A 25,209-nucleotide genomic window follows, 5' to 3' on the forward strand; every position below is an offset into this window, starting at 1 on the left:
CTGCCCCCCCCCCCTTCACTGGCATGCCCTCTGACCTTCAGCTAGAGCAGTATATATAGCTGAGGGAGATGAGCGGCAGGTCCCTGGCAGCCAAAATGAAGTCTGTGGTGTCTGTGTGCTGCTTGCTGTCTCTTCTGGCCTTGTCTGCTGCAGGTACGGTGGAGGGTTGAAGCTGGGATTTTGTCAAAATGTCTAAGTTTTGTAAAACCGCTTGATGGGTGTGTAATTCAAGCAGGCATGTTTGAAATGGACCAGCTGATCCAATACATTTAGATGGCTATAGGTGTATTTTGCCTGTGTCTTTAAGCATGTGGGTTTTTGCACATCTTGCTGGAAACTGAAATGATAACAAACAACAAATGGAAATTTTAAATATTTTTTAATAGTCTTTATTTATTATTATCATGATTTGAGCCATGAAACTATAATGGGGTCACTGCTAACTGAATGCATTCTCAGGTTTGACTCTTAGGTGTGTACTATATGCTTCTGTGGTGCAGTGCAGAATTTTTGGTTGTGTAAGTGGAAATGTCAGGGCTGAGGTGTGACTCCAGCTGATGGAAACTGTCCTGCCTGCTGCTTATTCTCTGTGCCCTCCAGTGACAGCAGTGACAGCACTGACAGAGTAACTTGGACATTCTCCAAAGAATCACGTTCTCTTCTGCATCCAAAGTAAACGCAGTGATTGAAAATACAAATACAAATCATCTGCATTAACAGCACCGTGCGGTGCCCGAGTAAGGATTTACAGATATAGGCATGACACTTAATCAAACTTGTTGAGAAAGTTGTTTCAGAACGTTATAGTTGTTTTTAATTGATTTCTTTACTAAAGTTGAAGCCAGGAACACCCTTGTCTGCCCTTGCATTGCTTCATTTTGGCCCCTACAAGCTGCTGTAGTCAGGTGTCACAAAGTCGTCATCAGATACTGTAGTCACCAAAGCCGGGGATCAGTATATCTCTCTTTCAGAAATGCTCACATATTTGCGCTGTGTAAATAGTCACATACAGTGACTCACTCGTCATAAAGTCATACATGAGCACAGACAGTCAGTACTTGATTTAATGTCTCGATAAAGCTTCACCACTCCCACTCTGCAGAGCCGCTAATCTGTCATTCCAGTCAGCGCTGTCCAGTCAGGATGTTCCTTCTAAAACAGGCACGAGAAGCTCGGCACAGGGAATATAAGACCTGAGCCGAGAAGCCCAACAGTTGGGCTGTTTAAAATTACATAATGGGGCATTAAAAGTCGAGGTGAATGAAAATAAACTGTGGTGATAGAGTTGCTAACAGAAAGCACGCTGTCTTTGGAGGGTTAAATGACTGTATTTAATTAACTGTTTAAAGATGATGCTAAATGATGTATTTAAGTACTTGTTAACTGCTGGTGGCCTTCTAGCATATAAGATGGCATTTGCCAATGTCAGGACTCGAATGAAGAAGAACAAAAGAAAAACACACATATCGACCCAAAATTTAACAGTCCTTCCATCCTGTATGCGAATAACTGTGGTTGTTATGCTCAAAGTGCAATACATAGCTGCATGTCACTGATCTCACCACTGATGCTTTTATTGTTCTTGGTCTTTAAAAAGAGCTTTGTGCCGCTGCACACTGTTGCAGGGGCTGCGTGTAATAGTGCAGCACAGATGCAGGCCTGCCTCATGAGAATCACATGGAGAAGAAGAGCGTCACACTTCCTGAAAATAGGAGTGGAATTATCCCTCCTTCTTTTCACCCTCTGACTCATTGTGTCACTATTTCTGTCTCAAAGTTGTACCATCCAGCACCCAGGCACCTGTCCCACTCTATCCCCACAACACCACGGTCTGCCCAGGCTCCACTGCAGCAGCCGGCGGTGCAGGGATCAGGAGCACATTGCTCCTTGATTTTGATAGCTTTACAAACTAAATCATTATCTATTAAATTATTGTTTTTAATATACTAATATCACAATAGCACATTAGCTTGCTAAGATTAACACAAAAGAAGCTTTATTTCTAAATCCCATATATTTTGTTCTGGACCACTGATCACTGTATTCATGACCTTAGTAAGGCTCCAGTCACAAAGACCATTCTTTATATTTGTGTGGCTAACCATCAGTATCCAAAGAAAAGACCATTTGGGGAGTGGTTGACAGAGGTTCCTGGCAATCACATGGTGAAAATTGCAAAACCTCCTTGCGATTGCTCTTGTCTGTAGCAGGTTTCCGCAGTGAGCTTCCATGAAAGACGCTGGTTTGTCTTGCAAGCAAGTGGTAGTGAAACTGTGAAAAGCACAATACGAACTGGAAATGGAGACCATTTGCTTTCAAAGTAAAAGTTGAACCTTTTAAAACGTCTAGCCTATAGTACTAAGGCACAACTTTTACTTGAAGGTGAATATGCTCTATTTCAAGTTTGCATCACGCTTATTGAAGTTTTGCTACCACCCAGCTAGTAGTTAGTAGGTGTTTGCAGACCAGCCAGCATCGCCTACAGGCAATCTGCTAGCAGCCAAAGCAATCACAAGGAAAGTTTTTTTTTTCCACTTTGTTTGTGACTGGTTTCTGTACATTTTTCTCTATCAGATGGTCGCCAGCTGGTCTGTGAGACTGAGGCCACCTTTGCTGATGAGTTTATGGTCGGAAATCTTTTAAATTTTTTTCATGATGCTCACTTTTTATCTAAAGTAAAATAAATACAACAACAGTAACTTTTAGCTCATAGCTACCCTGTACATCAGGGGTGGGCAACTCCAGGCCTCGAGGGCCGGTGTCCTGCAGGTTTTAGATCTCACCCTGGATCAACACACCTGAATCACATGATTAGTTCATTACCAGGCCTCTGGAGAACTTCAAGACGTGTTGAGGAGGTCACTAAATCAGCTGTGTTGAATCAAGGACACATCTAAAACCTGCAGGACACCAGCCCTCGAGGCCTGGAGTTGCCCACCCCTGCTGTACATCAAGTGTATATGAGTAGGTGATGCAACCCTTGCTCGTCAAGCCTGGTTTCAGAAACTGAATCAAAATGATGAGTTTGAGGTTTCAGCAGAGGACTTCACAAACCCATGGGTATCATAAAAGTGGCTACATCCATCTAATATGTACAGCAGACCAGCAGCAGACCCTTTTTACCGTTCTCACAGCTATGCTGTAAAAAATGCTATAAAAATGAGAAAAACACTTATTTGGGTTTCTTCTAAATGTTTTTTTATATTGGAAAGCTGTGTCTCTGAAAGCACAGGGGATTATTTTCACACATACTATGTCTCTTTTTTTTTTTCTTTCACACTGGCACGTCATTCCCATTTTTAATTATGTTAACTTTAATTTAATTTGGCCACTGCTGGCAACTAGCACAGCAGAAAATGATCTCCCTGCTTGATGTGATCTTGAGACCAGCAGTTTCGAGAATAGCGTGTGCATGAAGTTCAGACAGCGTCGCTGCAATGTTTGCAAGTTTAAAAACTACATGTAAATACCAGGTTCTTTAAACATGCACTTTCAGCAGTTAGTGTGATAAAGAGCCTTCCACTAAATTAGCATATCAAGGATTTCAAATAAATGTTTGGTACATACGCTTTGATAATTGATCAGATGACAAAAACAGCGGATATTTAATCTGTTTTGTATTACATAATTAGTGAATGATCTTTAAACAATGACCTTGGTGTGAAATGTCATTTAACTCTGGAAACCTTCATTCACTAACTAAACTCAGGATTGCAGCGCCTGCTGCTGTTCATGTTACTATGCAGACAATGCTGTAACAACATGTCTATGGACGGCATCCAGACCTCCCCCAAGCTTGATCAGAATCTCTGAACCATACATCCTCCTCACTTTTCCTCTCACTAATCCCCTCTCTTTGAGTCACTCATTTGCTGACACCCATCGTGCACTTAAGTCTGGCCAAGATGTGTTTTATTAGTCTTGTTACACCCAAAATGACAGAGTCTGGACAAGCATGACTTAGCCGCCTTCAGTAACAGCGAGGAAGCATCTTCGCATCCAAATGCTGTCTCTCTGATGCTAATCGCGCTCAGAAAGTATGATAAAGTCAAAAGACTCTTCTGCTTAGAAAGGAATTGTTTGTGGGATTTTCTGTCTTTTTGTGTGTTAGAGCTGAGGATTGGACAGGTTGTCCATTAAAGCCATGTTTAGCGATGGACCAGTGAAACAAATCTTGTTGTTTTCACTTGTATGAATGGACTGAGTTCCAGCACATAGTGTCCAAAACATTTTAAATTATAACCTTTATAGTTCGTGAACACTGAGGATCCTGTGGGATTAGAAACCTTCTCTGGTCACAGATGCTGACAGCAGCTCAGTAGGTGATAAGCTAATGAAGCTTCCAAGAGGTGATAAGCAGCATCATGTGAATAAAGTTCATGTGTGGTGTTTGATTCAAGGTCTTAAAATAGGGTAAAGAAAACATAAATCAAAGCTTAAAGTCCAAGTATACCTGACTAGGAGGGAGCTACTGGTTACTTTCACATCCACCTTTTAGACAGAAAGTAGCCGATAGCTGCACTACTCTTTGCCCACAGAGACGAAATGGAAAGGCATCTGTATTGATACTAACCTGATAGTATGGCTCACTCAGCATCTGGATTTTCTTTCATGAACTAATCTTGGATGTGCACACTGATTCAGAGGTTTGGAACTAGCCAATCCTGATACAGCAAAACAGAGAAAGTTTCCTGTGTTGTGGATTTTATGCTGTTGTTACAGTTTTTTCCCCCAGCAGCCTTTTAACTTGTCAAAACAGGAACAGCGCAAGTGAAACAAGTTTGGGTAATAATGATTTCATTTCATCAAGTGTCCCAGTAAGCCGTGACAGTGAAACTGAAATATAAAGCTTTAGATTGTGAGTCTAACCAAAGAAAGTTTATCGAGCAAAATAATTCATGCACTGGATTAAATTAGTAGAATTTAAATACATTTATGTTGGAAGTATTTTGTGCAAAAATGTAAATGAAATTATCACAAATTACTTATCAGCGTAGGACAATCTAATAACCATGACAGCTGCCTGAGGCTATTAGTCTTCATCCATTACACTGACCCCATCGTGTAACATGACCCGTAGACATGTATTTAACTCCCTCACATCACACGTTGTATCAATGTGCGTTCCTCCTCACACGCAGTTATATTTAAACAGAGGTCGTGGCCTTGTGCTCTCTGGTCACTGTGGTAGTGAAGCGTATCTCACGCACATGTATGTAGTGTAATGTAGAGGGAGAAGCTTGTTTATAGGTATGATTGTTTCGACGCCACGGTAACTGTAGAACAATGCTGATGTCTGTTTACCTGAACGGGTGCGAGCAACTTGGTGTAGTCTCTGCTAATAATGTCATATTGACCTGTGAGAAACATTTAAACCATTTTATCATCAATCACTGAACAAATCTTTGGCTTTAAAGTTAAGAAAACATTTAGTGGGAAAAGGCAATGTGTGGGTTAAACAGCATGTTTCTTGGTCTCTTCTACAGTTGCAAATAGTCCTTGTTTTTTTATATACCTGGTCTTGCTGCAGCCTGTCAGGTTATCAGTTTTCTTCCGCTGCCTAATCATCCAAACAGAAGATTTGAATGGCATACATCACAGTTTTTGATTCAGTACTAATCAAGTGATGCTTCTATTTGTCCTTATTAATGATAATATAATAGAATTTATTTGAAAATCAGGAAATAAAGGAAATTATTTATTCATTCACACTTTTGGCCAGAAATTTCATGTTAATTAAAAACACCACATGAGCAAAAATGTGTACCCTTACATGAATTCATTTCTGTTTGGCGTCCTCTGCCACTGTCCAGTGTTTGTAGCCTTAAATAGTCCATTCCTTCATTCCACCAGTCAAGGAACTGAAATCTGAGTCAGAAATCCAAGAGGTGATAAACCTGTGATCTGCTCTGTTCAAGCATCCTGATTGAATGCAGGTCGAACGCTGACGTAGCAAACAAGGGTGACTTGTCTGTACATCTCTACTTGAAGTGAATTGCATAACAGTGATTTTTGACTATGAAATGTGAGGCATTTCATTGCATCTTTTTAAAGTCTGAGATGACAATGACTTCAAGAACAATCACTTCTCTTTCTTTACAAAATTTTGCTGTCAGAGATATTTCAAAGGTTTCTGTCATGCTGAAAGGTAAACTTTTGTAAAATCATATTTCCCTCTCGTTTCAGATCTCCTGACAGACTCCTCTGTCCAAGATGAGGATCCTCGGATGCGTCTGAAGCTCCAGCGGCCAGAGGGAGACCTCTTTTCCTGTGGCTGTGACACATCAGAGGAGCATTCCAGCCAGAGCTCCTCCAACGACACCCCAGCCCCAGAGAGGGCCGTGTGCCATCCCTGCAAAGCCCCATCGACTGCAGATGCTGAAAAAGACCCATCCTCCTCAAAGGATAAGGAGGAAGAGGAAGCACCACAAGAGGATTCTTCCACCGAGGTGGCAGCAAGTGAAGAAGAAGATGAAGAAGAAGTGACATCAGATGAAGAAGCTGAGGAGACAGTAGATGATCCACCTATTCCTGAAGATGAGGAGGAGACTTTGGCTGTGGCTGAGGAAGACGAGGAAGAAGCCAAAAATGGAATATCCCAGGAGGAAGAAGGGATTGAACCTAAGGATACTGATGGAGAAGATGCGGTTAAAGAGACTGAGGAATCAGAAGATGAAGACGTACAGGAAGAAACAGAGGAAGCTTCTGTAGAAATGAAAACTGTGAAAACAGTCCTGCAAGACGATACAGATGTGGAGGATGCAGCTGAGAGGGAGGCGGTCGAATTGACCGAATCAGAATCACAAGAGGAACCAGAGGTGGTTCCTGAAACCAACCCTGAGTCTGAGGAAACGGAGCCAGAACTGATAGAAGAACCAAAAACAGTATCAGCAGATAGTTTAGAGACTGAACCTGAACCAGAAGTCACTGCAGAGTCTCCGGCTGGAGTGATTTTAGAAAAGCAACAAGAGCCAGGAGTCACTCCACAGGTTCACCCAGAAGCTGTTACAGAGGAGATAACACCACAGTCGGTTGAGGAAGCAGGAGTGCAGGATGTAACTGAGGAAATTACAGTAGAGGCAGTGGAGGAGGTGACTCCAGAGGAGCCTTCACAGTCTAAATCCAAAGGTACAAAAACATGATGTCCCTACGATTTGTATATCAGATGTTTAAGCTCAGCTTTTATAGAAAATCTATTTGTTTGAGGGAGTTTTTTGAAGAAGAGCAAGGTGACTTGTATGTTTTTGCTGAAACCAGAGCTAAATGTCTTGTCTTCATTCTGACCTGCAAGTAGACTTGGAGGGATCGTGTTACAGAAAATCTGTCCCCATCCAGCTGGTGCTTCTGTGATTAAGGAAGCATGTCATTATCTGGTATCCGGGTGTTGACACCTACTATAAAAGAGGAAGGCAAAGTCCTAAAGGGATTCTAATCTCTTACTCTGATCCCACTTCATTAATTTGTTCATTCATCATGTTTGGTGGGGTGCATGCTGTCTTTTTTTAATCCTAAATGAAAAAGACCTGTATCTTTGCCTGCTTGTAAATATTAGATGAGAACCCTGACAAAAATCTCATATTTTCAGACTAAATATGAAAGTGCAGCCAGCTGGGAGAGAAACTGAACCCAATGCAAGCAACGACATGTGGTTTTTAGACTTTGTTCGCTTGCAAGCATAAAACAAACATTATTTATGGTTTTAGTCAGTGGACCTTATGGGTGATATTAGGGAGATAATTTTTTATATAACCAGTGTAGCTATATCTGTTTTCAGTCTTTGTGCTAAGCTGATCTTCTAGTCATTTCATAGCTGTAGCTTTTTAGCTTTCAGACCTAAAATCGTATGTAGATGGTGACTATAGGCATTGTGGTACCATCCATTGGTTTGAGGAGCAGTATTTTGAAGTTTTATGGCATCCATGTGACTTTTTTTGTCTTCTTTGGCACCAGTTTCTCAAGTGAAATCATGCACACAATAGTTGGGAGTTGCTGAAGGCACATTTTCTGTTTCCGTTTTGTTGTTGAAAGTCAGATAGTAGTTGGTGAGAGTTTTTGCAGGTCAGGGAATATAAATTATCCCCACATGACCGATGGTTGCCAGATGGTCTGACTGGGACCTTATTCACTTAACCTTACAGGGTCACACATCTAAAATGGCAAACAAGTTACTCTCACATGGTTAGCAGTCACATGACTGCAAAACCGAAATATTCCACAGACTCTGTGGGTTGCTGGCCACACAGCAAGCCAGTCGGATAATTACATTAAAACTGCTTTAAAAGTTTCTGGTAACAACCACCTGTCAATCAAAGCTTCCGGTTACTAAACTTTAAGTCTTCATACAAAGAACGCCTCACTGGAACATTTCATGCTTACCCTTTGGAAATGTTCGGTGGAGCACCCAGAAAAGAATCTATTGATAAATGAAAACAACCCAAGCTTTACAAACGCTGTAATGTGCAATTTGCTTATTTGGCAGCTTATTGGTCTGTCGCAACTTTAATAAAGACATTGTGTTTTGTGTTTTGTGTATATAAAATGTGCCTTATGACATAAATTCTGTTTGGTAATGAGATATTTGTGTCACTGGGCATTTAACTGAGACAGGTCATGAAATGACAGCAAAGGTCTATGGTATCCGGCTTCTCTCTTTCTTTTGTTCACATGCCAAATCCCCAGAATATGACACTGTGTGTAGTTAAAGAGGAATCAGAAACAATCTCTGGTACAGAAATAAACAGCCGGGAGTAGCTGTGGAAAGGAATAGACAGATAGATATATAACAGCATGACATAACAATTTAGGACATTTTACATTGAGTCCACGTTTGTTTTCCCACCATGTCAGCAGTTGTGTATATTTTTCACAGATAAAATTCGATTACTTGCTGTCACCGTGTGCCTGTTTTTCCATGTTAATTGTCACGTGTTAACCGAAACAGTTGGTTCTTCCAATTTAAATGCACAGAAGGAGAGACATTAAGCGTGGCACTGAGGAACCGTTCCCACATTGAGGATACGCTGCGACTGGCGTCTGCTGAACCGTCAGCAGAGTTCTCAGGTAAGGAAGGAACAGCGGCGGTTAAGAAGCCCCCTCTTTAAAACTCCCATAAAACACATCCTCTCAATAAAAAGCTGGTTCTTCAGTGAGCGCATTTGCTACGCTGCACACTGTTTCAAACATCTTTCAGACTTTTGCTGCAGAAATAACACCTGGAGTCATGTACTGAAAAAATGCAGGAGAATGTTTACAGCTACTTTGTCAGTGGAAAAAAAAAACAGATGCTTTTCTGCATGCATATGAAAGGAAGTTTGAAACAATTTTGGAGTTTTTTTTCTGCAGAAACTATTCTGAAAATTGCTTCCCGATGTCTGGGTCCTGAGGCCTTTATGTGAGCATGTGTGTACAGTATGAAAGAGTGTGTGTGTGTGTGTGTGTGTGTGTGTGTGTGTGTGTGTGTGTGTGTGTGCGTGTGTGCGCGTGTGTGCGCAGACGTGTCTTAAGGGAAGGTGATTAATCAGTGAAAATGCCTAACTCTGTCCCCGGCACAAAAAGCCCCTCTGTTCTGTTGAGCTAGATTGTTTTGTTGCAGTGAGGCCAAAGAGCTGAGCAAAGCCAGCCCCTAATCACCTCAGATCCATTCAGTAAACTTTAAGAAGCCGATTCATCACATACAGCAGGAGCAATTGGTGTCGTCAGTAAGGGTAGTAAGAGCATTCGTAATGCTCTTTTACATAACCATCCCAACTGTCCAGGTTGTCTTTCCTTTACTCCCCTCCAGGTGCCGTGAAGACGCTGCTGAACATCTACCACAAGGCCGTCAAGCCAGTAGAGCAAGCCTTCAAGTACAATGAGCTCAGGCAGCATGAAGTCACAGGTGATTTAGCTTCCTGCGGAGTTTAACTGCCCTTACCAAAGCACTAACAGTTTGTCTGTACAGTCACAAACAGGTTTTACAGGTCCACATTAGCAACATGGGAAGAAACTGTTGGTCATGATCTCTTCACGTCTATTTTTAACTTCAGCAGCGGCCTCTTGTGTTATAAAGTTCACTCTTAATTTCAGGCCGTTAGAAATCAGAATTTCACATGCTTCCCTGTCACAGAAATACTGTTGCTGTGAATGTCAGTCAGAAGCCACAGTTCTGGTAACTTGTCAAAAGAAACAGAAAGCGTACGACACGACTTCAACACATTGCTTTTCCAGCCGTTTACTGTGGTGTGTAAAACCAAAGCAGCACACCCTACCCACATTCCTTTATCAGTTCACATGTACACAGTGCCTGGTTTAACGAAATGGAACAGCACAGCAACACTGAAGTACAAATAAAGTCATAATTATAAATGAATATGAAGCCAAGATGTGACATTAATCAAACCAGGCACACAGAGAAGCACAATAAGGACTCTGTCTGCTGAAATTTAAAGGGAACATTGTGTGGGCCAGGAGCACTGCAACTTTGTTCCATAGCACTTCAGGGCATGGAGTATTTATGCTAAGGAGCAGGATCAAGACTTCACACTGTGCCATGTGATTCTGGGACACCTTGTGTTCCAGAATGGAAGTACACAATTACAATCAATTCAAAGGTAGTTTCATTTATTATTGTTATTATTATTTTTTACATTGGTGAGTATATATCACAAAGTGTACCATTAAGGTCTTTTATATTAAGAGATTCTATGCTTTGTTTTCTAAGTTTATTTTCTGAGGGGAGAATAAATGTGCTTTGAATTAAATGTCCCCATTCATTTTGGTATTTCCTTTGTCCAACGGGAGGTTTTAATTTAAAGACAAGGACGCCACAAAAGAATAATCAGAGGGATTTACCAAAACTTTAAGTGGTCACCTTCAAAACTTTCTAGCATTCTTGAAAGTCTTTGCTGACCTGGGTTGCTCTGAATTAAAGTGTCAGGGGTGCATACCCACTGTATACTGGCAAACCAAACAACCAGTGTGTGGTGTGGTGACATGAGCAGGATGGCTGCAGCTGTGGATTTACTGTTAACTCTTTCCCCAAAAAAGAGAACATTTGGTGACCTTTCCTGTACCCTTAGTGATGAGTTTTGACACTTCAACATATATCAATATATCAATATGTTGAAGTGGTTTTTTCAAAGGGTGATGCTAGCAAGCTGTAAAGGCAGAGGTCACCCTCACTAGCTTCTGAAGCACAGCCAGTCATTTTGTTCTGGAAGCAAGCCTGAAAAATGACAAAAACCAGGATTAGCTCTAGTAAGCACCCGAGGAGGGAAAGATGTTTTTAAAAAAAAACAGTAGTTAAACAGTAGCATAGTTTAAGTTTTTCAAAAACAAGAAAGAGGAGGGTTTGATGTGTTTAATGACTTCTTTGTCTATGTCTTTGTTCCTTTTTTCTTCATCCTTCTTTTTTATGTCTGGCTCTCACATACTCAGAGGGCGAGGTCACATCCAAGCCCATGGTTTTGTTTCTGGGACCCTGGAGCGTTGGCAAGTCCTCTATGATCAACTATCTGCTGGGTCTTCATGGCACCCCCCAGCAACTCTACACAGGTTCATACAGATACAGCATGATTGTTAGTTTGTCAGTGACAGCTTCATCTTGACTTGAAGCTATAACGTAACAGTGTAAATAAACAGAATAGTATTAATAGTAATAATAATAGCTTGATGCATGCTCAATAATCCAGGTGAGGAAATCCCAGAAAGTGGATTATGTTGTCCTGGATGCGATGTTTTCAGTTTCAACACGTCCTCAGACTATATAACATATTATATATTATTTCATTATTAAGGAAGGTTCATTGCCACTTTGGCCCGTATGACACAAATAAAACAACCCTGAATATCTACCAAAAGTTTTATCCCTTCTTTTAAACATGTTAAGAACACATTTGTCTAGAAACATTTTACAAATAAGGCTCAAAGTTTAGTTAAACATTTAAACAATAGTTTATTTTTACAGTCATTAAACATTAGACAAGCATTTTGTTTTAGTACTAAAATTATATGTTGGAGTTATTTTGCATTAACAAGTTATTATTACAAATTAATTAATCAAATTAATAAAGCATTTCCTTTTCCATCATTTCAACAGGTGCTGAACCCACTACCTCCGAGTACACTGTCATAATGCACGGCGAGAAGTTTCGGAGTGTAGAGGGCATCGTCATGGCGGCAGATAGCTCGAGGCCTTTCTCGCCTCTAGAGAAGTTCGGCCAGAACTTTCTGGAGCGACTGGTCGGCATTGAGATGCCACACAAGCTGCTGGAGAGGGTCACCATAGTCGACACACCGGGCATCATTGAAAACCGAAAGCAGCAGGAAAGAGGTGATGGTCACATTTCTTCTATTAGTGCAGCAGTTGATGAAATATTTAATGTTTTTGTTCTAATTCTCTAATTAGACATGTAAAATTTAACTGCAGGCTGGTATTACTGGGGTGATCCACTACAATGACATTTCCACACTGGTTTATAGAGAGAGTTGGATTAAATCAGTATACAGCACTATCGGATATCTACACTCTTTATTAAACCTATATTTTCTGTTAGTTATTTGTTTTTTATGATTTTTTTTAAGTAAGCCTTTCACAGAAAACAAAGAATAGCTGTTAATAAAAAGCATGCTGATTGGTTTATCTTCTGGGTGCAATGAGAGGTTTCCTTGAAGCTTTCTGACTCTAAAACACACATAAATTGTCCTCTTTTTCCTTCAGGATACCCATACAATGAGGTGTGCCAGTGGTTCATTGATCGGGCTGATCTCATCTTCCTGGTCTTTGATCCTACTAAACTGGATGTGGGAGGTGAGCTGGAGATGCTCTTTCGGCAGATGAAGGGCCGTGAATCACAGATCCGCCTCATCCTCAACAAGGCAGACAGCCTCTCGACCCAGAACCTGATGAGGGTCTACGGAGCCCTTTTCTGGAGCATGGCACCGCTCATCAATGTCACCGAACCTCCTCGAGTGTACGTCAGCTCCTTCTGGCCTTACGCCTATGCTCCAGACACCAGCCGGGAGCTGTTTATGAAGGAGGAGATCTCACTGCTGGAGGACCTCAACCAGGTGCAACTTCTACAGCAGTTTTTGTTGACTCATTAGTTTAATAAGCAGGATTAAACTGGAATTAGCTTTCAGGTGGATGCTGGAGTAGAAGTGGGGGCTTTTGAAACACTGGAAGCAAAAAGTAGCAGCAAATCTTTTAAGTGAGAAGTGTGGCAGCACAGATGCAAAAGAATTACCGAAATACAGCTTAAACCAGTGTGATTACAGAGAGGAGGTTGTGTTTTACTGAGAGCAGTACATATGTCATATTAAGTGGACTGATGTTGGGTATGAGCTTTCAGACTTTTTCAGAAGTCTACTTGTTGGTTCAGTACTACTGGACTTCATGATGGTATCATTGCAATCAAAGCACACGTTCGTGCTAGTAATCTATAATTCATTGTTTCGGTTTGGTCCTTTTATCTGTTTTGTATCACCCGCTCTCTCTCGTTTCTCTTCCTCCTCCCTTGCAGGTGATTGAAAATCAGATGGAGAACAAGATCGCATTCATTCGGCAGCACGCCATCCGTGTGCGCATCCACACTCTGCTGGTGGATCGCTACCTCCAGACCTACTACGATAAGCTGGGCTGGTTTGGTGACCCCCATGAGGTGTTCCAAGACATTGTCAATGACCCCGACAAGTATTACATCTTCAAGTCCATTCTGGCTAAGACCAATGTCAGCAAATTCGACCTGCCAGACAAGGAGGCCTACCAGGACTTCTTCGGGGTCAACCCGATTTCCAACTTCAAGCAGCTCTCCTATCACTGCAGCTGGACTGGAGGCTGCCTGCTGGAGAAGCTCGAGAAAGCCATTTCACACGAGCTCCCGGCTCTGCTCGGCAGCGTTAGCAAGAGGACAGATGCACCCGCCCCTGCGAAAGCTGCAACAACACCGCCGCCTCCCCTCCCTGGTACCTGTGAGGGCCCTGCATGTGAGGAGAAGCCCAAAAACCGCTGGAGGAGACAGTGAGATGGAGGAGAAGGGTGCAGGAGGAGGCAGATGGTGGCTGGGAAGACAGAGAAATGTACCACGAACTAGAGAAACTGGAAGACCCGAATCAGAAGTACTTAAGTTTATTTATTAGTGCTTGTTTGTGTCTTTATGATGTACCAAGCAGACAGAATATTTAGGCTCGTATAATCTCACAAGATATCTGAATGAAAACTGAGAGACATTCTATCTCACATCTTTCAAGTTTGTATATTATTTATTGGCTCTGCTTTTCATCAGAGAAAATTTGCTGGCAGTGACTCTACTCTTCCAACGATATTAAACGCTGCGTCTTTTGTGTGCAATGTCTGAAAATTCAGTGCGATCTGCAGTGCTGTGTTCTTATGGCCTCTACTCACCTATCCACCAGGTTAAATGTCCTAAAATCAGAATACGTTTATATTAGTACAATGGAAGAGGGAATGGTGCTCCTGTTGTGTTTTCAAATGTCCCTGTACCACATTTAGTTGTAATTCCACTACCCTACTGTAAACTGTACTGGACTCTGTATTTTACTATACAATGTTCATTATACAAACTATTTTTATTTGAACATCTCTGGTGATTTTCTGTTTATCCAATGCAAAAACCCATAATAACACGTGGCCTTTTCAGCCATCCAAACTGATACTAGTGTTACCTCAACCACGGCTGCAGACCACATGGGCATTTCCTTTAAAGTGTAATCTTCTTCTCATTCTTTTAGGCCTGTTTCTCATTGTCATTGTTTTGTGTGATTTCTTTTGAGTAAACACCAAAAATCAGGAATCGTGCCTGTTTCCTTTGTGAGCCTTCAAAGACATTACCGACGAAATCTCTCCCACTGAAACGATTTATAATTCATATCATTTGGTTGTTCGGCTGCAAAATTTAGAAGGCTTTGGGGATACACAAGGTAAAAGCATCAGTTCTCGCAACATGCTGTTTTGGACTGTCAGTCGAGAGGAAGAAACTGCAATCAGATTTATTCACATATATCCATCCAGATACATGCTTTATGGATCCGAGGCATAGCTGAGCGTGTAGCAGCTGAGTGAGCTCACAGCAGCCCAAATCACAGCAAAATAGAAACACTAAGCTTTTTTATAAGCTGCTGGCTTCCCTCCTTTGCAGTGAGGGAAGACAGACACCAGGTGGCGCTTCCATTCAATGTGTTAATTGATGGTGAAAAGAAAGCAATAGGTTGGATGTATTTTTATAAGCTGCCCGTTTTTTCCAGTTTGTTTAACAGCTGCACAAACTTGGTATAGACACAGTTTTTATGCTTTCTCACGGTTTGTCAGCAGCTTATCGTTTTATATAGGCTCAAATTTCTTTAAAGCAGTGCATTTTTCATCAATCAAAAGTTTGTGTGTGCGTGAGTATGATTATATATCTATGTGAAGTGATTTAGATGGATCCCACTACAATCGTGTGCCAGACAATGCTACACAGTCAGCACAGAAGTGTGCAGGCAAGCAACATGAGATGCGTTCATAGTTGTAGGACAAAAGTCTGACAATGTAGAGAGTCAATGATAAAAGATCACACTCTGTAAATACGGCATATGGTGGCCTACACAATTAGCGCGGCTTTTCTAAATCACCGCCCACATCGCAGATCTGTTCAGCGATGAATGAAATTAAACAAAGAGGCAATTCAGGCAATTCAAGCGACAGTGTCTCGCTGCTTCAAAAGCACACAATGAAACCTTGAAACTGAGCTGAATAAGCAATGCTCTAGACCACTTAGACACTACTTTAAAAAGTGACTCGACAACACACTCCAAACAAACTCATCTTTAGTGTAGATGGTGGCATACAAGCAACATTTCAAGTTACTTGTCGTTCATTCACTTATTTATTTATTTTTTTTGCCTTTCTTTTATTCCAGACTGTTTGGACACTGGGAAATAAGCCACTGTACATGTTTACTTGTGATTCAGTGTATTTTTACCACTATTTGTTTGAATTAGATCAAATAAATGATTTTTCGTGCTAGGCGCCTGAGTGTGATTGTTCCAACATGGAATTGCTACCATACTAATGCAAAGAAAGCATGCTTGTCATGTTTAATATGTTAGTTTAAGTTGGCTCATTCACTCTAAATGGTAAGTCATATGGAATATTTGATACTAGCCCAAAGAATCACACAAATTACGGTTATCTATCAATTTAACTTCATTTTTATCTGTATAGTGCCAGTTCATAGATCATAGAATATTAGAGGAAGAACTCCAACACTCAGGCAATCGTATATGAGCAAATACTTGGCAACAGTGGGGAGCAAAATGTCCATTTTAACAGGAAGACCTCCAGCATTGGTTGCACTGTATGACCTTGTACTGTCTCTTTATTGTAGAAGTCTATCTTGTTTGGAGTGGTTTTCAGTTTAGCAATTTTGCACTCAGACTGGGAGAAACACAAATTTATCCCAGTGTGTTTTAATACAGCTGGAATGACAAATAAAGTGAACTTGAAGTTGAACTCAGTGGAACTGTAGTCAGAGAGGGACAGGCATCTGCTCTTTGGGGTAAGGGGGAAAAAAGACAGAAAAGTGGAGCATAGACAGACCACAGTTTGATGATGATGAAGTGAAAAATCAGGGGATCACTGCGTGTGCACTTCACTGCAACAGCACCACACATTTCCTTATAAAATATCAGGATAATCTATCCAGCAGTTGCTGAGATATTTCGAGTCGAGCAGTGTGGTGGGGTGACGCAGATTAATGGACTGACTTTGCCATATGACAATAGCGAGGCTAAGAATGTCTTTATTTTAGGCTTTTCAAAAGTGGGATATATTTAAAGGTAAACGTTTACATCATGCTGATTGTCACCGCAGTTTTAGCACCTTGCTGTGAAAAGTCACAACAACAAAAATGTATTTTCACCCTTCCAGGCCTACTGCTCACACTGAGCTCTATTTAGAAGAGCTTAATTTCCCTGCTGTGGTCAATATGCAAAAGCAGCCATGTTTACGGTACAGTGCAAACTCACCTATGCATGTGCTCCACATCCTCATCTGTGTTTGAGCATAATCTGTGTTTGCTGAGTTGACAGACGGGACCGTGCACAGTGTCAGCGCACACTTATCAGCGTAGCTTTATCAGCTCTTCAAACAGGCCTCTCTTGTAAGCTCTTGAACACAAGCATGCACACGCCACCCACATGCCATACACACACACTTCAGAGGGCAACTTGCTTCAATTCAAAGTTAAAACGTTATTGCTTCTTTAAAGATTCACAAATACATTAAATAAGCATAATAAACATTTATTACCTTGTTTATCATATTCTTATTCACGTGTGGCTCAACACTTATTTGATTCAGCTGCAGTGAACACAGTGTGGTGCACAATAGCAAAGCACACGTTACTGATCCTTGACAGTCAACACACCTTAGACATAAGAAAAATACATTTGATATTAATCCACAAACTTGCCGTGGATAATTGCTATTGTGTCAAATGTCAAAGTTGTGGAACCACTTTTCAATGACTTTTGCAAAAGTCCTTAATTCCCTAATTCATACATATTGTAGTCAATTTGATTGGTGTGAATTTAAGCCCTGCTACTGTGGTTACACAGTTGCCCAGCATGGTTTCAAATTTAGCATTACTGTACTTCTTAACTTAAGACGAATGTAATGTGATTCTGATCTGATCTGATTGCACTGCAAACATTAGTAATTTACAACTGGAAAAAGTGCTAGATTTCATATTTTCCTACACATCAGACTAATCTGAAGAGTTTGGTTGCTGGACTCTACAAATATAGATGTGGATCAGGATGCACAAGTTAAGCACTGAGAACAGTTCATTTGTTTCAAAGACAAAGTAAGACGTTCTGCTACTATCAGACAGGATGTACAAGGTCTAACCAGAACAAAAAATGTTGTATTTTATAGTATAACCCAATACTGAATACGGGTTTTAGTGTCCCACATGCATACCGTCATGTCAAACCCATTCCCCCCTATTTAAGGCCAGCATTGAAGTAATTAACTGTCGGTTTAATCAATGGTAATTATAGGAAAGACTGCCATATTTGATCTTCTAACCTGAAAACTTGACTCATCTGAAGTTCCAGTCAACAGACACATCAGATATGACGGAGTGTGGTGCAGGATATCCACAGTCAGGAAATGATATTTCAAGCAAAACAAAAAAGGAACCACGCCGATTAATATCTTGTTCTTCTGTGGGTGTTACTGTAATTAATGCTTTATAAGCACAAACTGTTAATTTAACAGCGCTTGTTAAGCGCGTGAAGAGGCGTGAAGATAATCACTCAGAAAACATTCAGTTATTCCCTCTGACCAGACGCAGCGAAGCTTCGTACTTATTTATGGAAACCACCAATCAACAAACACTGATCGAGGAAGGTAGAGTCTAGCTTAAAGTGATCAATCTGGTTTGGCAATTGTGTCGTATTATTATGGTAAATTAAGATCACTTTTAAAAGGTTTGTTGCTGCCTGTAACCTTGATATGAGGTTAATTATACTTTAGCTTTTAGCTTAAGGTGAGTGCTGACTAATATTGGAAAACTTATGTTATTTGATTAGTTATTTGAGTTACTTATTTTCCAGTTAAATACATAAAAACCAAGTACTTGTAATAAAGTGTTACTGTAGCTATATATCTATTACATTTATAACATTTTTGTATGGTTCCTTTTAATGAAGAACATTAAAACTGGCTTAACTTGCAAACTAGGCCAGGCAACAACAGCATACCTTTCTGGGTTTTTTTTTTGATAAATGATATTTCTGTTTGTGAAGAAGCAAATTGTTTTTTGTTTTGTTTTTTAACTGAAACCGCCACAAACACTGCCATGGACAAAATACCGTTAAGGTACTATATTTATTTAGGTGTAAGTGGTGCGCTGCTTTTATTGTGAAAACCTGCTGCCCCCCCACGCCTCCCCAGCTTTAAACGTTTCTTCTTTTTTTTTTTTACTTTAACTTACAAAATGTTGTTCGTGCGTTTTTAAGTGATCCTGTTTCTATCCCGTGTTTTTTTCGGAGTCACTATCCTTTACAGAGCAGCGAGGTGAAGTTTTTTTTGGAGGGGGGGGGTGAAAAATGTTTTACTGTCTTTGCGTTTCTTGAAAAGCAAGACCGGAAACTATGTTTTTTAAACTGTGGTTTGCTTTACAGGCTCCTCGGTCACAACCAGCACACCAGCTGGGGCGAGGATTTCAGTCACAGCGAAGACCCCTGGAAGCTGCAGGAGAGGAGATACCACGTTCGCCTGGATAAGACCGCGAAAGCAGCCACAAACCTGTATGTGTTTATATCCACCACACCAACTCCAGCAGAGAGCTTTATCAGGAGGGGGGAGAGAAAGGGTGGCACCAACGACGGACGGAAGAGGACGCACCACAGCCAGAGCGCACAGTGTTGTGTTTGTTGGACACACACATGCCAGCGAAAACTAGCACTATCCAGACCTAAGGAATTGCTTGAGATTAGAAGTCACCGCTGTTTGGTGGGTGGGTTTTTTTTAATCCCACCGAGGAGATCCAAGGGTTTTCTGTATTGCTCTGGGGATTTTCGCCTTCTTTGCTCTAAGGGAACGCGAGGGGAGGAAATCCAGCCTCAGTTCCAAATATCTAGAGACTCTTAACTGGGTCTCCTCTCCAAACGCAGGAAATACGGCCTGGGATAAAAGTTTGGGAGCTTTTTGGAAAGTGGAGGAGGTTTGTGGCTGACGACTTGCACACGTTTTGCGACTTTTTAAAACCGGGAACGTTTTCTGCTTTTGGAGCTTCTGGTTTTCTACAGAGGAGGTAGAAGAAAAGCATTAAGATGTTACACGCTGTCGGTGTTGTTATTTGCAACAGTTTTGATCATCACTATTTATAGACCAGCCTGTTCCGACCGAGGGTGTTCCTCATAGCTGTATGTTTTGCCAACTGCGCGCAACAAGTTGCAGACACTCCCAGCAGAGGCAAACCTACCGTACGCTAATTTGGGCCAGCGGATGGTAGCCTATTTTCTGCTCTTCTCTGTTCTGATCATGCGTCTTTGAATAGCGCATACCCCCTCCCCGAGCCCCTCTTTGGAAGGCAGAGGGGAAACAAACGGTGGAGATCCGGAGAGGGAGTTCAGGAAAGGACGGGGCTGGATCCGTGGGAATAGGCCTGCCTGTCAGGCCTCTTATGATCTGGGGTTTGGACTGGACAGGACTGCGAAATAACTCGGTGTGGAATATTTGCAAGGGCCCGCTGTAAAGATAAAAGGGGAATATATGGGAATAAGAAATGCAAATCCTCAGCAGCCTGAGCCATGCAATGACAGTGGATGTAGTGGAAGGTAAAGCCGCATTCATTACAGAGCTCAAACTTTAAAAAGGAAATAAGGGAATTAAACGTTTGCCCTTATTTTAGGCAAACGAGAATTTAAATATTTAGTACTTAAAAACATACATTCTGTGTAAAGGGAGAATAAACAGTTTACTTCTTTTGATCCTTTATAATGAGGGAATTTAAAGTGTCCACGCGTTTTTGTGTCAGCACTACTTGTTCATAACACAGATTTTAGGGTTTTTTGTTGTTGTTTTTAAACAAGGAGTGTAAAGGGATCATTTATCCGCATGTTGTGGAGATAAGAAGGGACAGAGTAACTTTTGTAGCCAGACGCCTGTTGACAGTCTAAATCTAGCATCTGCTCACACAATGAAACATTCGCCTTGAATGCTTTCCCCCCTACCAAACAAACAGTGCTATTGTGGAATGAGGGAACTCGTAAGGGTTTTTTTCCCCTAACGGCATCTAACTGTAATGTCAGTAGTACCGAAATATTGCGCACACTCAGAGGAGGTCATTTCCAGTCATGTAACGACAGGGCCGACTTGATAAAGGCACAAAAACAGATGCATCACTAAAGGCTCCTTTCCGAGAAGGATGTTCTATTCAGGAGGCAGAAAGAGTGATGACGGTGTTTTTACCGCAGCTGGAGAGAAAGCCGGGCTCATACCCAGAGCCTCTTTGGAGAAGGATACATGTAATGTGAGTACTGACGCAAACCCGGGGTCGGATAATGGACTGCTCAAGAAACTGGAACGGCGCGTCTTATGTGAGTGAGTGTGCGGGCTGCTGCGTGCGTAGCAAATACGTCTGTCCCGTGCTCACCATTCATGCAGTGTGATTATTCCAACAAACACCTTTGCTCTCGCTTCCCCTCTGTCTGCCTGTTTGTCACTCCATCACCGCCGCCTCCTCCCTTCTCCGCGTGCCACTTGTGCACACACGGCGCCCACGCACCGCGTCTAATTGCCTGAGCAATCATCGGGAGATATCAACATAAAATATTAATATCTGACACCTCGTCTCCGCGTCACACCAGTCAATATGGCCACTCTACAGCATCATCGGCAGCTTCTTATGCGTGACACGGAGGTGGCATGCGACTCCAGCGGGGACGGCGCCGTGACAGTGCGGATTACCAACAGCGCGCCACGTGTGCATCAACATGAGCCCCTGAGGGCTGCCAACAGTGGGGGAGGAGGGGCTGCTGCCCGTGGGGCTGTGAATAAAACGAACCCTAACACCCACAAATGCAGCATCTCCTCCAGCTGCAGCTCGGCAGACTCCAGACCGGCTGTGACCTCCACATCCAGGGTTCACAGGAAGGTACCGCAACTGTTTGAACGCTCTGCTGCTCAGTGCTGGGACCCCAAGTTCGACTCTCCCATCCTGGAGGAGGCGTGCCAAGAGAGGTGCTTTCCTCAGACCCAGCGGCAGTTCCGTTATGTGCTGTTCTACCTGGCAGTAGCATCTGTGGTCTGGGGGGTGTACTTTGGGGTCAGAAGTGACTGCTGCAACCCCGTCACCTTCCTAACCCCTACAGCCTTCTTTTTAGTCTTACTAGTGCTCCTTTTTTTGTTTACTTTCACAAAGTCATACACGTTGCTGTACAACCAAACCTCCTTGCTCCTGATAGCGTTTACCTTCGCCATCACATTAGCTCCACAGATACAAACCGATGGCTACACTGGGCTGGAGAGGGCCGGTGGTGGGAATGCCTCACATCCCTCACAGGACAGCACACCAGTATGTTCATCCCCTTGTATTTCCTCTGTGGGAACCTTTTCTTTGTGCATGGAGGTGCTGTTGATTTTATATAGTGTCCTCCATGTCCGCCTATATGCCTCTGTGATGTTGGGGCTGCTGTATTCTATATTATTTGAGGCATTAGGATGGCTGCCGTTCCTTCAAAAGACTTCTGACACTCTCCGTTGGCTGGGACCCGCCAAAGCTCTGCTCCATTTGTGTGCCCATGTGATTGGCATCCATTTGTTCATTATGTCAGACGTGCGTTCTCGCAGCACGTTTCTCAAAGTGGGCCAGGCTATCATGCATGGCAAGGACTTAGAGGTGGAGAAGGCCTTGAAGGAGCGCATGATCCACTCAGTCATGCCGCGACCGGTCGCAGACGAGCTGATGAAGCAGGGGGACGACGAGGGCGGTGGTGAGAACTCTGGAAAGAGATATTCCTCTGGTGCCTGCTCAGCCTCAGCAGTTTCAGTGAGTGGCGGAGGGGGCAGTGGAGCTTCACAATCCCAAAGTGTCACAAACTCCAAGAATAACCCCCACAACAATCACAAACGCAAAAAGACCTCAATCCCTAGTGGGCAGATAATATTTAGGCCTTTCAACATGAAACGCATGGACCCTGTCAGCATCCTTTTCGCAGACATTGTGGGTTTTACCAAAATGTCTGCCAACAAGTCGGCACCGGCCTTGGTGGGCCTTCTCAATGACCTTTTTGGACGTTTCGACAGGCTCTGTGAGCTAACCTGTTGTGAAAAGATCAGCACTCTGGGTGATTGCTATTACTGCGTAGCAGGCTGCCCTGAGCCCAGACCGGACCATGCCTACTGCTGTGTAGAGATGGGCTTAGGCATGATCCAGGCCATCGAGCAGTTCTGCCAGGAGACACGTGAGACGGTCAGCATGCGCGTTGGAGTCCATACAGGCACCGTCCTGTGTGGGATTCTTGGAATAAAACGCTTTAAATTTGACGTATGGTCAAATGATGTCAATTTGGCTAACTTGATGGAGCAACTGGGTGTGGCAGGAAAGGTTCACCTATCAGGAGCCACTGTGGGATTCCTGGATGACCGTTACCTGAGAGAAGATGGACGTGTGGCAGAGAGAGCCGGGCCGAGCGTGATGGAGAAACTGAAGGGTAAGTGGTTGTTCAACTTTCTTTGCATGACAGTCACACAGAGAGGGTTGCTGCCTTTGAATTCTGCTTAGACATGGATTATTATTTTAAAAGATATATTAACAAATTAAAGATTACCAGTTGGTTTATCTTCAAAGTTCTTTGAGTTTGTAACATTTGCACTGAACACTGGACTGGGATAAAGAGCTAATTAGCTGCTAAACAGCAGGAAGAGCGGGCTATCACATTTCAATAAATTCATACAGGTGGAAGCTTGAGAGCTAACTAATCTTAGCACTTGGTCATTGCAAATGAGTAGGGTCAGTGCATGTCTAGACAGCACTAAAATATGTTATCTGACCAGTTATTCCTGCTGAAACAATCTACCAGCAGAAGTGGGAGATCAACCTTAAAGACTAAGAGATTAGAGCACCAGGAAGAGACACAAGTTTTGGTTTCTATCAGTTGGATGTCATTCAAGTAGTAGTCAGTTAATATGTTGTCTCTGCACGGGGGATTTTTGACTAAACCACTGCAATACATTTAAACTCTTATACAGCATTCAATGCATATTTATAATGTCACGTTGTTGCTCAAGGACATATATCACCCTCTCCATCAATACCCTATGACAGTAATGGTTTTGTGGGGATAAAAGTGCTATTTGGGAGCACAAGTCTGCAGACAGAGTCTTGTGTTATTGTGATTAGAACCTTTTAATTTCCCAAAACAACAAATGGATTTGAAGTCCTCACTACAGGCAGGAAACTTGCATAATATTGACATAAATGGATGCTTGTGGCACAAGGGTAACAGGATAGGTATTGGCATATACAGCAGAGATGGCTTAGATTTGTGAGCGTGACTGATACACAAAGTTTATGTTTGATCAAGCAGTTCCCATGAAGTCAAACAAGGTCAACGTGGCTGCACAAATCAGGCACTCTTTATTTAAACCCAGTTTCTAACCATCTGTTTTGTGCTTCTCAAAGTAAAGAACCTCCATACGTGACTTTTGTTTTCTCAGCGCTCTCAGTCAGTGCTGTGTTTGCTGCATATTTCTGACTGTGTTTGGGATTTGTCGTCGCGGTCGGGCAGCAGGAGCTGGAGATAGCGGTTGATAATAGCAGGACTGGCTGGCTTTACTGTTCTGAGGCAGGTATTCTGTTGGAATCCTCTGGATTAAGCAGGTGTTCATCGTCGTGTGACCACCATTTGTAGGAAAAGGAGGCGATAGGTTGGAAAGACTAGACAGACAGCAGAGAAAGGGTTAAAAGTATGGGACGAAATTGAAGCTTTATGCAACCTGTTCAGCATTTACAGGGTTTGGAGTCCATGAGTAAATGATTCATAAAGTTTGCTGAGGAAAAAAATGTATAGGAATTTTTTTGTTCTTGGTGGTTTAGGAATCTCAGCAATTCATACAGTGGGGTTACCGGGATTAAAGAGCAGGATATTTTATTAAGTCCAGTTAGTTGCAATAGATTGCTTAGTCATTCATCATGTGAAAAATAAACAGTGATTGTCACAGCCTCCCAAATACCAATGCTCGAGCCTTTTCTCTGCTGGTGGTGGTTTGATTAAGTTAGGACTCTTAAGACAAAACATGACAGACTTCTTTCATAATTTTTGATAATTAAAAAATGATAAATTGTGATAATATGACACATAACCACCGGACATATCTTTTCCTATAGACACACAGAGTGTGTCTCAATAGTCTGCCGAAAGCGGCATCAGTGGAACTAATCTATCCAGCAGGGAATTCCTCGTGGGCCGTCTAATCTTGGGTTGCTTGTGAAAAGAGACTGTCTGTTCTATTGTCAGGCCTTATGTCAGAGCGTATTCACACTTGGCTCTAAATGGTGCCATCACTTTCTATTTCTAGACTGGCGAACAGTGACAACATGAGATATTGACAAGCAGCTTTTGTTGAGGGAGAGAAAAGTGGAGAATGACATCTAGTTTCCTTCTGAAACAGAAACCGTTTCCTTCCTTCAGGGAGAGAGATGAGAATAACAGTTTGCTTCT

The 25,209-nt window shown here is 42.2% G+C and overlaps 2 protein-coding genes across 4 annotated transcripts in view; both read left to right on the plus strand.

The window, feature by feature from the left end:
• Positions 1-72: 72 nt before the first annotated feature.
• LOC309708762 (sarcalumenin) lies at positions 73-14,789 on the plus strand. 2 transcript variants are annotated; one of them, XM_082537052.1, is made up of 8 exons: positions 73-153; positions 6,187-7,128; positions 8,968-9,060; positions 9,782-9,877; positions 11,416-11,532; positions 12,077-12,310; positions 12,698-13,047; positions 13,500-14,789. In XM_082537052.1, the coding sequence occupies exons 1-8, from the start codon at positions 96-98 to the stop codon at positions 13,998-14,000; spliced, it is 2,391 nt and encodes a 796-aa protein (XP_082393178.1). In that variant the 5' UTR covers positions 73-95; the 3' UTR covers positions 14,001-14,789. The 2 variants fall into 2 exon arrangements, with proteins under 2 accessions (XP_082393178.1, XP_082393179.1); XM_082537053.1 differs by having other exon boundaries at positions 8,971-9,060.
• A 5,655-nt stretch (positions 14,790-20,444) lies between these two features.
• The window catches only part of LOC309708871 (adenylate cyclase 9), a 48,594-nt gene continuing 43,829 nt past the window's right edge, over positions 20,445-25,209 (plus strand). For both annotated transcript variants that reach the window (XM_082537193.1, XM_082537194.1), the window contains exon 1: positions 20,445-23,199. In XM_082537193.1, the coding sequence (XP_082393319.1) occupies positions 21,360-23,199 (1,840 nt within the window). In that variant the 5' untranslated portion in view covers positions 20,445-21,359. The remainder of the gene's footprint in view (positions 23,200-25,209) is intronic.

Source organism: Aulonocara stuartgranti, assembly GCF_965226115.1.
Source record: "Aulonocara stuartgranti genome assembly, chromosome: 6".
Classification (NCBI taxonomy): Eukaryota; Metazoa; Chordata; class Actinopteri; order Cichliformes; family Cichlidae; genus Aulonocara; species Aulonocara stuartgranti.

Excerpts from the sequence above, each read along its gene's own strand:
- LOC309708762 (XM_082537052.1), top strand. The coding sequence starts at position 96 with ATGAAGTCTGTGGTGTCTGTGTGCTGCTTGCTGTCTCTTCTGGCCTTG. Across the intron at positions 7,129-8,967 it reads TTCACAGTCTAAATCCAAAG|AAGGAGAGACATTAAGCGTG; the intron begins GTACAAAAACAT and ends TTAAATGCACAG. Across the intron at positions 11,533-12,076 it reads CCCCCAGCAACTCTACACAG|GTGCTGAACCCACTACCTCC; the intron begins GTTCATACAGAT and ends TCATTTCAACAG.